The sequence below is a fragment of the Jaculus jaculus genome, chromosome 4, assembly GCF_020740685.1.
Source record: "Jaculus jaculus isolate mJacJac1 chromosome 4, mJacJac1.mat.Y.cur, whole genome shotgun sequence".
Lineage (NCBI taxonomy): Eukaryota > Metazoa > Chordata > Mammalia > Rodentia > Dipodidae > Jaculus > Jaculus jaculus.
In genome coordinates this window covers 27,022,997-27,035,397 of record NC_059105.1, presented here as the reverse complement: position 1 = coordinate 27,035,397, position 12,401 = coordinate 27,022,997, and the positions used below count along the sequence as shown (strand labels likewise).

The 12,401-nt window shown below is 36.4% G+C and overlaps 1 protein-coding gene across 4 annotated transcripts in view; it reads left to right on the top strand.

The window, feature by feature from the left end:
- Window positions 1-12,401, top strand: part of Spag16 (sperm associated antigen 16) — a 901,897-nt gene that overhangs the window by 69,612 nt on the left and 819,884 nt on the right. For 3 of the 4 annotated variants that reach the window (XM_004653697.2, XM_045148111.1, XM_045148112.1), the window contains exon 8: window positions 9,626-9,695. The exons of the other annotated variant lie outside the window; for it this stretch is intronic. In XM_004653697.2, coding sequence (XP_004653754.1) covers window positions 9,626-9,695 — 70 coding nt within the window. The remainder of the gene's footprint in view (window positions 1-9,625; window positions 9,696-12,401) is intronic. 4 annotated transcript variants of the gene reach the window in all.

Genomic DNA, 12,401 nt, shown 5'->3' with positions numbered 1-12,401 from the left:
TTAAACCTGGGTCCTTTGGCTTTGCAGGCAAGTGTTTTAACTGCCAAACCATCTTTCTATCCCCTGAAATAAATTTTAAAACATTATCCACCAATTTTCATGTAAAAATGTATTTAGAATCATGAAGACAAAGTATCTAATTCATTTAAAAATCTATGATTACTATTAAATGAACTGAAACAAATAAATAGTAGATTGTAGAAGAAAAATTTAACCACTATAGTTAGACAAAATTGAGTTTTAATTCCAGTTTTGACAGTTATATACATTGTCCTTAGTCAAGTTATTAAACTCTATAGAGCTCAGAGATGCTGTATAATATAAGGTAGCACAAAACTTGCTTTAAGATAATTGTGACACATATAAGTGAATAAAAATTCCCTTAAAATTTCCCCCAAAGAAATATTTGACACTCCTAATGACTGATTGATGTTTTCTGCTCAGTTTTGTTAATATTTGACATCACTTTCATGCTTCTACATTGTTTTTATACAGGAATGCTGAGGAACCTTTGTCATAGAACTTAAGATTAAGAAAATGAAATGTTTACATTGCAAATTAAAATATATGACAGTTTATTAGGGAGTGATCAGCTCTAAATAGTTTTGTATACTTTGAGGAGAGTTTTACTTTTGTATCAGAAGCTACCAAAGCTTATACAATGGTAGTACTATTTTTATAACTTTATTTTATGACATGTTTTAATGAGATTTATTTTATCTTATGAGTGAAATCCTTAGCTACTAAAATACAAAATATCACTTCTTTCAGTACCTTTCATACTTGAAATTTAATTGTTGTTATAGTAGACAGCTTCACATGCTGGGATGTGAACAGGCAGTTATGGGAAGAAGGGACTTATTGAAGCTTACAGATGCATGAGTTCTATAATGGTGGAAGAAGTTGGCCCACTTTCACAGGTACAAGCAGAGAGAAATACCACTGCCATCACCTGAACCAAACACACTTCAGGATCTTCATAATGGCAGAACTTCAACACTCTGTATGTCTTTTGTCTAGAAACAGGCCCATCCCCCAAAACCTTTTGGTTCTGGACCTAAGGATCTATCCACAGTGATTTCTCCTTTGGCCTGGTGGCTGGAGATCTAAGCTATAAATTTGAATAAAATTCCTGAGTCTTTTGGGGGGGCATCTATTCCAACTACCACATTCCACCCTTGGCCTTCTATAGATTCATAACCATCTTACATTGTATATTTTGTTCAGCTCAAACTTAAATGTTCTCATAGTCTTTACTGACTTAAGATAGTTCTAAAGTCCTAGGGCTCATCTGAGATTTAATATTGTCTCTCAAATGTGAGTCCTGTAAAATCAAAACAAGTCATATACTTTCAACATATAAAGGCACAGAGTAAACCTTTCCATCTGCTATAAAGCATAACAAAAGGAGACTGGACCAATGCAAACTCAATAACCATCAAGCAAGTATCACAGGTAAAGTGGATTTTTCAATTCCACCCTCCAGCTGGGCTGAATAGCCAGGGAAAACTTCCATCTTGAGACAACAGAGCTTTGTGGTAGCCCTTTCACAGTCCTGATACATATAAAACATCTTTGGATCTCCATGCAAACCACAGTCATTCTTCCAACAGCTTCACCAACCTCTTCATCAGGGATATAATGTCCTGCCTATATGCCATATCTTAGAAGCAGCTCCTGGAACTGTGAGCACTTCATGACCCATTTCATACATATTTATGTTTTGGAAACTAATATTAGATGTGCAGGACTCAGCTGTATTATTTCTTTTTAATATTTTATTATTTATTTATTTATTTGAGAGAGAGAGAGAGAGAGAGAGAGAGAGATACAGAACTGATCAAGTAGAGAGAGAGAAATAGAGAATGGGCACACAAGGGCCTCCAGTCACTGCAAACAAACTCTACATGCATGTGACCCCTTGTGCATCTGGTTTAAATGGGTCCTGGAGAGTCGAACCTGGGTCCTTTGGCTTTGCAGGCACGTGCCTTAACCACTAAGCCATCTCTCCAGTCCCTCAGCCGTATTCTTAATTAAGGGATGAAATAAATTGTAACCTTGAGCAGTAGGTGTCTTCTTTTCAGATCTCCTTTTCAAAAGAGTTCATCCTACAATTTAGTTTTTCCAGGTGAAATCACCTCAAGCATCCTCTCCATTGTTTTAATATACAGCAGATGGACCATCTTTTTTTATTATATATATTTTTATTGACAACTTCTATACTTACAGACAACAAACCATGCTATTTCCCTCCCCTCCACTCCTCCACTTTCTCCTTCATAGCTCTGCTTTCTATCATATTCCCTCCCTCTGTCCATTATTCTCTCTTTTAATTTGATGTCATTATTTTTTTTCTCCTATTATGAGGGTCTTGTGTGGGTATTGCTAGGCACTGTGAGGTTTTGTATATCAAGTCCAAATTCTGTCTGGACAGTTATATGAGGGAGGGTATCCTTCCTTTGGCTCTTACATTCTTTCTGCCACCTCTTCCACAGTGGACCATGAGCCTTGGAGGGTATGAGACATGTATCCCCTCCCATAACGTGGGCTTTTAGTCCAATTAAAGAGCAGTTTGTTTCCCCCAGAGCACACATGCCACTGTTGCACTCGTTCCAACATTTGGCCTGTCTGGATAAACTTGAGGTTTCCAGTGTCCACTGTTTTCAACACTGATGACTTCTGTCTCCCATAAGACTTCATTCATTGTAGCATTTTCCAGCTTTCATTTGGCTGGGCCATAGGGAGAAGGTTTTCTTTTCAGCACCATCTTGATTTCTCAGTGATTTTGCTGCTCAGGCATGTGACATCTTCAGCAAGAGGGTCTTACCATCTCTTTCTCATGGGGAACCAATGGTCTTGGCAATAGCCTGTAATGTTTTGGAGGCAACATATACCTCCCTGGCCAATTACTCACTGGGAGGTATTCCATCCCAGGCACTAAAAATTTTCTAGTAACAACCTATGGCTTCTGGATGTGCCATTATTTTAAAAAGTAGATTTTCATATATCTTATTCAGAATATCTTGAATTTTGATTGACCCTCCCCTGACTTCTTTCTTTTATCTAATCTCTTCCCCTGACTTCACTTAGGCCTTTCCTCTCCCTATAATCTGTTTTTCTTCTTACATATTTACAATACCATCCTCTTAAGACCTTCCCTCTCCTCCCTCCCTTATAGCCCTTTTCTAGCTTATGGGCCTCTGCTACTGATTATTGGTTCCAGATCACACATAAGTCTATACATTTGTATCTAGGAGCCACATATAGGAGAGAACATGTGATGTTTGGCTTTCTGGGCCTGGGTTACCTCACTTAGTATAATCCTTTCTAGATCCATCCATGTCCCTGTAAATTTCATTTTTCTTTACCACTGAATAGAACTCCATTGTGTAGATGTACTATATCTTTATTATCTGTTCATCTGTGGATGGAATCTAGGCTGGTTCCATTTCCTAGCTATTGTGAATAAAGCAGCAATAAACATGGTTGTGCAAGTATTTCTAAGGTACTGAGAAGAGTCATTAGGATATATGCCTAGGATTACTATAGCTGGATCATATGTCAAATCTATTTTTAGTTTTCTCAAGAACCTCCACACTGATTTCCACAATGGCTGTACCAGATTACTCTCCCACCAACAGTACAGAAGGGTTCCCCTTTTACCACAACCTTGCCAATATTTATTGTTATTTGTTTTCTTGATGGTAGCCATTCTGATGGGAGAGAGATGGAATCTCAAGGTTGTTTTAATTTGCATTTCCCTGATGGCTAGGGATGTAGAACACTTTTTTAGATATTTATATGCCATCTGCATTTTTTCTGGCAAGAACTCCCTATTTAGTTCCATAGCCCATTTTTTGATTTGGTTGTTTGATTTCTTGTTCTGTTTTTTGAGTTCTTTATATATTCTGGATATTCATCCTCTGTCAGATGTGTAGCTGGCAAAGATTTTCTCCCATTCTGTAAGTTGTCTCTTTGCGCTATTCAAAGTGTCCTTTGCAGTACAAAAGCTTTGTGATTTCATGATATCCCAGTAGTTGATTAGTGGTTTTATTTTCTGAGCAATTTGGGTTATATTCAGAAACTCATTACCTATTCCAGTATGCTGAAGGGTTTCCCTTACATTTTCCTCTAGTAATTTCAGAGTTTCAGGTCAGATATCAAGGTCCCTGATCCACTTGGATTTGATTCTTATGCATGGGGAAAGACAAAGATCTATGTTTATCTTTCTTTATATAGATATCCAGTTTTCCCAGCACCACTTTTTGAAAAGGCTGTCTTTTCTCTAATGGATATTTTTGGCATTTTTGTCAAAAATCGGATGGCTGTAGCTGTCTGGATTAACATCTGGGTCCTCTATTCTGTCCCGTTGATCTATATGTTTGTCTTTGTGCCAATACCATGCTGTTTTTGTTACTATGGCTTTGTAATATAGCTTAAAATCAGGGATGGTGATACCACCAGCCTTATTTTTGTTGCTCAAAATTGTTTTGTCTATTCGAGGTTTTTTTGTGCTTCCAAATGAAATTTTGGATTTTTTTTCTATTCCTGTGAAGAATGCCATTGGAACTTTAATGAGGACTGCATTAAATGTGTAGATTGCTTTTGATAAGATTGATATTTTCCCAATATTGATTATTGCAATCCAAGAACATGGGATTTCTTTCCACTTCCTGTGTCTTCTGCAATTTCTCACTTGCATGTTTTAAAATTCTCATTGTAGAGCTCCTTCACTTCCTTAGATAAGTTTATTCCAAGGTTACTGGCTCTCTTCTGGGTTCCAATCAGGTCTCTCCATGGTCCATGCCAATAGTGTATGGTGTTTTCAGCAGTAGGGTGTTACCATTAACCTCTGATGGGTAATCAAGTGCTCTGACAGAAGTCTTTCTTGCTGGTTTTGGGAGATCTAGTAGGTCTCTCTGATCAGCAGCTCATTGTGGATCCAACACCATTATAGTTAGAGACTTCAATACTCCATTATTGTCAATAGTCAGATCATCCAAGCAAAAAATCAACAGGGAAATAACAGAGGTCAACAATATCATAGATCAAGTAGACTTATCAGATATATAACAGATATGTGCAGAACTTTGCATTCCAACTCTACAGAATACACATTCTTCTCAGCAGCCCACAGAACCTTCTCCAAAATGGACCATATGTTAGGCCATATAGCATGCCTTCATAAAGTTAGGAAAACTGAAGTGATTTCTTGCATCATGTCAGATCACAATGCTTTAAAGCTAGACATTAACAACAAGAGACACATCAAGAAATCCACTAGCTCCTAGGGACTAAATAGCACACTTTTAAACAATGAATGGGTCATGGAAGAAATCAAAAAGGCAACTGTAAAATTCCTAGAATTGAATGATAATGAAAACACAATCTACCAAAGTTTATGGGACACAATGAAGGCAGTCATAAGGGGAAAATTCAAAGCCCTAAATGCCTTCATTACAAACACAGAGAGATCCCAAATTATTATTATTATTATTATTATTATTATTATTATTATTTTGATATGGGATTTTGTAGTGATTGGAGAAATAAAGTCAGAGAAAGTTATTCCAGAACTCTTCATTATTAGTTTGTAAATTCTATTTAAAGTAGGCTGCCCAGATTTTCCTTTTAAAATAAAAAAAAATACTATTGCCTAGGACTTTAGTATTTGTAAAAAGTAAAAACGGCATGTACCCTAAAAGCTCTATGCCTCAGTTTAGAGAGACTTGCTCAATCATGTTTATAGTTGCTCAATTCATAATAGCTAAGAGCTAAAATTAACCCAAATATCCATCATTAGATGAATGGATAGTGAAGATGTGGTATATCTACACACAATGGAATCTATACACAATGGAATTCTACACAGAAGTAAGGAAAAATGACGCAATGAAATTTGAACAAAGCTGGAACAGATCACTCTCAGTGAACTCACCCAATCACAGAAAGATAATCACCACAGAGTCTCACTTATCTACAGCTCCTAACCTGAATCTACCCAAGATGCCAACATACTGAGCAGCATCTCAAGAACCGGACAATAGGGTGGGTGCGGAGAAAGTAGGATACATACATACATACATACATATATACATATACATATATATATGTAGAGAGAGAGAGAGAGAGACAGAGAGACAGAGAGAGAGAGAGAAAGAGGTAGAGAGAGAGATTGGGTGTACCATTCAGCCCTTGCAAACGAACTCCAGCTGCATGTGCCCCCTTATGCATCTGGCTTACATGGGTCCTGGAGAATCGAACCAGGGTCCTTTGACTTTGCAGGCAAATGCCTTAGCCACTAAGCCAGCAGCTCTCCAGCCCTGGGTTTCATACTTTTTTTCTAAATCAAATACTTGCAAATTAAATTAACATAAATTTCAAACCAGCTAGAGTACCAAATATCAGTTTTTTTCCCCCCCAAACATTTCCTCTTTCTTTAGAAGGAATGGTAAAAGAACAAAAAAAAGCTCAATGCAGACAAACCAAATAGTCAGAAACCAAAATGTTCACAATGATCTGAATGAAAACAAAACCTGAATGGCCAAAACCAGAAATTTTTTTCAAAGCAAAATTTGCTTTCAAAGGAAACAAACAAAATGGAAACCTTAAAACAAACATTTTGAAAACAAACCTAAAAAGGTATGCATCAAAAAAAAAAGACCCTAAATCCAGCTCAGAATAAACAAGTGAACTATTGAACAAATCAAGGGAGGTCCCAGCCCAAAATGAACTCACCAACATGCACTTAAACAGACACCACTGTTGGTTGGGCACAAGGGGCCCATGCTAGTATCTCATTTCCAACTAGGGGCATCCTAATTGCAAGTGGCTGTCCTTGTGGCCCCAAATTGAGTATTTTAGCTATTGGCACAACTCTCACCTCAGTGGATAAGAGAAATTTTTTTTTTTTTTTTGTTTTCCTGGGCCAAATTTAGGGACCACAGCCTAGGAACACAGATTTTGGCTACTCTAAATTTCATGTTCCAATGTGTTAACAATTTCTGAATGTTTTATTGTTACAGAACAAAAGAAAGTCATAAATCAAGGCACTTTTCAAATACCTTGATTGACCATCAGATAGTCAGTTGGAATATAGCAAAGTGGGGGAAATCTCCACCATAGGCTTCAGATGCTATCTGATGATACTGTTTATTTATCATTGGGTTGGTGGAAGCTGGGGTCTGTTTTTGCATTCCAAAAAGGATTATGAACCTTATCAACTGATAGTCACTAGGATGTTAGGTCAGACACAGAAGTGGGTAATTAATGGTTATTAAGTCTAAAGGTAGCCCAAGGTAATTTGGCTCTGATCCTGCAACATTCCATCTCTAGAGGTGATCTGTCAGTCCATTCAGCCTTATCTGAGGTAGTTGCAGCACTTTCTGGAAACTTCAGTTCATGAAATGCTGATGAAATGGCAAACAGTAAAAGCCTAGCTCATGAAGTTTCAGAGAGAGAGAGAAAAAAAAAATCAAACTATGAACTGCACTAGAAGTCATTGCTGTTATATTCTGGCATAGAATCTGGCCCTATTCTACCTGTGTTCTGACACTGTGGGTGAGGCTGAGTTCAAAAGTAATAGACTAAGTTGTTTGGCAGAGAAAATTTCAAGATAGCATAACATCCAAGATGCAGTGTGGTTACTTCTCACTGTCCTTATTCAGATTCACAGAGAGAATAAGACAGAGAGGGAGAGAAGAGAAAAAGTGGTACAGAAAGGGGTGTGATTTAAAATCACAGACAAGGTGAGAAGCTATAATTGTTGAATAAGTTAGCTCTATTAAAATAAAACTTCAGGCTCTACATATGTCAGTAAGTAAAGGTGTTTTGTGTGCAAGGCTCCACCTAACAAAGGCTCAAATACATTATAATGCAAATCATGTTAATGGAGAGACTGGACTGAGAATGCCACCACAAGAGTCCCCAGCTTGGAAATCTCCACCTAGAAAAGTATTTCCCTAGTCTTCTCAGCAGACTTTGAACATCCAGGCTTTGGAATAGAAAGTAGCACATTCTCTCTCTAAAATGTATGAGATCTTCTAAGGTAAAGGAGATGAGCTGTTTTTTTTTTTCCCCCCCTTTTTTTTCTTTCTTGGGTTTCACTCTGGCCCAGGTTGACCTGGAATTCATTGTTTTCACTATGTAATGTCAGGTAGTGATCCTCCTACCTCCGCCTCCTGAGTACCACCACTCTAGGCTGAGCTAAATGTTTTTATTATGCTTAGAGATGGTGGCCAGAGACTAGTGAGAAAGTAACCAAATATATGTAGTATAGATATCAATGTAAACCAATGAAAAGTAAATATTAATTCACACTAACATATTATTATTGGTTTATTACTTTTGAAAAGCATGCCATTTTAATGCCTGATGTTAACTGGATGAAGCAGAGTTGGCATGCTATATTAGCAACTAGTTAATAAATCTTAAGCTCTTCTCAACAAGATGTTTGTTTTAAAATAATTAGAATCCATTTTTCCTTTAAGGATAGTAACCTGTCACTTTTTTTTCACCCACGCATTGTGTTAGTAATAATCTGTTAGCTTAAATTTATCTCTATTTTCTAATAATAATAAAAAAAAATATTGGCGGTAGGGTCGGGTCGATGGCTCAGCAGTTAAAGGCTTTTGCTTGCAGGGCATAACTTCCTGGGTTCAATTTCCTGGTACCCACATAGAGCCAGATGCACAAAGTGGTATATGTGTTTACAGTTCGTTTGCGTTGGCAAGAGGACTTGGTGCACCCATAAACTCTCTTGGCCCCACCCCTCAATTATAAATGATTTTAATCTAAAAAGAGAAATAATGGTGTTTAGTGATAGCAATGTCTATAACTGAATTTAATTAAACAGAAAATATTTTTATGTTTGCATAATCATATACAATGGAGGATGAAACAAATTTAAAGGTTGAATTTTGAACTCATATTCTTTCCTCAGGATATATAGGTAAAAAGGCATGCTGCTCAGCTGGCAAATGTTCTTATTTACAAAGTATGTTTAATAAAACAGGGATTATCTGTGGGTGTAAAGTGAGCTAAGAGATTTGGATATAGAAAAATAGCATCTATATTTTACTTACTGACTAACAATTACATCATAGTTGGTAAAGATAAGGTGTTGTGAAATAATTTAAACAGAGGACAAACCCTTCTAATGCAGAATTCAATAATTATCAAAGTGTGTAAAAAACATTGTTGGTCCAAGAAAGCATCTGTGAAATACAATTTTCCTATGCTTAGTATAGAGTGTTATTAATAATTGCCTGTGATTGAACTTTAACTAAAAATAATGCTTTTTGTTAAAGTTCATGTTTGACTTTTTGTTTGTTTATTTTGCTGATGTAATGTTTTGCTTTAGCTCATGCTCACTTTGAATTCATTATATGGAGTCAGGCTGGCTTTGAAATCACAGTGATCCTGAACCTTTGCCTGACCAGTAGATTACTGGGATTAAAGGTGTGTGCCAGCATGCCTGGCCATGTTTGACTTTTAAAAAATATCTTATAATTAATTCTAGAGGGATTAATATATCTGAAATTTTGCAACCAATTTTTAGATATTACATTTTATTTAACCTTTAAAATTCATTGTTAAATAATCCCTTATTTTTGAATTATTTTAGATTTCTGGGCTTCACACAGCCCTGAAGGACATAGATGTGGGGAACAGTGTTTACATTCCTATCATTGGAGGTAAAAGTATAATCTTATGAATCTCTTATATATTTATATTATCTGAAGAATTTTCAACATATGAATGTATGTGTCAGGCACTAGGAAAGGATTCCTGGTTTGATCATGGAGTAACTTAATGTCAGACTAGCCCTTTTCTATGAGATATCTCTAAAACTAAATTACATAGGAGAGGCAACTAATTTTAGGCATCGTGAAACAGCACATGCCACCGAAGACAAATGACATAAAGAAAACTTACTGGGTGCACTTCACAACCAAACATGGTTTCATGCCTGTGAAAGTTTCCAAACCAAGGTTCATGGAGATAGGTGCTAAGAACATGGCAGTGCTGAAATGAAAAGGAAAATGCTATAATACAGAGTTATTGAAGTAGCTAGAATCTGTAGAAAAGGGTAATAAAGAAGAGGGAGCTGCAATGAGAAATTTGCCTCATCTGTGAAGGAGTTTAATAGGAGTCCTTAGCTAATGGCTACATTTCATGTGCCATAGCAAGCTTGTTTGAGACCTGCCAAAAGGGATAAAGTCCTCTAGGATAGTGGAGACTAGAAATCCTCAAGGTCAAGCATGAATAGAAGACTGGAACTTTAGCTATGTTAATGTACACATTCTATAGACCCATACACAAAGCTCATATAGGATTCTGAGAGGAGAAAGAGTTTGGAGTTTGAACGGTCCTTGGAAAATAACCCAGCATAGCATAAAGCTAGAAGTTCAGAACAGTCAGCCAGAAATAAGACAGTTTTCTAGAGCAAAATGAGCTTCTTTTAGAAGAAGAAAATTGCTTAGAATCTTTACAGTCTATCCTCCTTCTCTTCAGTACATAATTTAGGATTAATACTAATTATAGAAACATGGCTCATACTCAAGACAAAAAGAAACAGAAGGAGATATTGAGATATCTTCAGTATTGACTTTCACAGATTCATAATGATAAAACAGCCATTTTGAGTATTTTAAGGACATAAGAGGAAATGATATTGATAAGTGAACAGACAGGCAATCTTAGCAAAGAAGTGTAAAACTATGTGTGTGTGTGTATACATACGTACATATATATATATATATATATATATATATATATATATATAGTGTATTATACAGTATACAGACATAGGAACAGATTTAAATAACTGGAAAATGCAATAACTAAAATGAAAGATGTTAATCGATTTTATTGGACAAAGAGGCCTTATATTCATTAACCCCTTAGTGCCACCTGGTCTGACTCAGGGTCTCCACTTGTGACTGCATTTCCTTGAAATGTAGTGACAACACTGAAACTATAAAACCCAGTTCCCACCAGTCCTTCTCACATGCAAAATAACCCCAAATCTTTAACCCCTTTCAGCATCAGCTCAAGAGCTAAAAGTCAACGTCTTATACTCATGGCAAATTCCTCTCAGCTATGTGCCTATAAAAACAAACAACTTGTACACTTCCACTGCTCAGCAGTAGGTTAGGTACAAGGAATACACTGCTATTCGAAAGGGAAGACAACTCCAGAACAACGTGGGAGCCATTAAATCATTTTTATTCTTTTTTTTTTTTTTGGTTTTTCGAGGTAGGGTCTCACTCTGGTCCAGGCTGACCTGGAATAAACTATGTAGTCTCAGGGCGGCCTCAAACTCTCAGCAATCCTCCTACCTCTGCGTCCCAAGTGCTGGGATTAAAGGCATGCACCACCACGCCCGGCTTTCATTTTTATTCTTAAAAAAATTTGGATCTAGTTCACAAGAAGTTAGAGTGACAAAAATGTCACTGAATTTGAAGAGACATCAACAGACTTCATTTTATTCTAAAGAAGAGACAAAGACTAAAGGAAGAAATTTCCACATCACCTATATGTAATTCGAGTCCCACAGAAGAGAATTCTGACAATCAAATATAAAAATGTTATTTAAAAGAACTAGTCTTAACTTTCCTGTACTCTGTGTACAATATCAAGTTACATAGTGGATTCCAGGTCAGTTTGTGCTAGAGTGAGACCCTATCTTAACCCCCTCCCCGCCAAAAAGATAAAGGAAACTAAAAGCATTATTAGAACTGATGAAAATTTAAGTGAGAAGAATCTTAAAAGCAGCCAATAGGTAATGATATATTATTAGGTCACTAATAACATGAATAAAGGCTGATTTCATATAATAATGGAGGCTAGAGACAATGGAACAATGTCAACTTTTTGGAAAAAATTCAACTCAAAAGTATGTATCTGATAAAATATTCTTCACACAATGAGGTAAAATGCAAACATTTGAAAATAAAGCTGAGAAATTTTGTGCAAGACCATCTAATATACCAAATAGTTTAAAAGCATTCTTTGGGGGATAAAAAGATACTTATTACAGAAGGAAACTAGTCTACAAAATTGAAAACAGAGAATCAGGAATGTTAAACTTGGAGGAGGGGAGATACCTTAGTGGATTTAGAGAACCTGAAGGAAGATCTTAGTTAATTCTCAGCTCCATGCACAAAGCAGATATCCAGAGAGCTCCAGGTTCAGTAAGAGACTTTGTCTCAAGGAAATTAGGAAGAGCAATAGAGGACATCTGACATCCTCCTTTTACCTCCACATGCTTGCACATAGGGCATATGCATCTGCACATATATGTGTATATATGTCACACATACCACATCAAGAAAAGAAAGCTTACTAAGACAACAATTATAGTATAGTATTGCTATGAAATGTTTATCATATGTGTT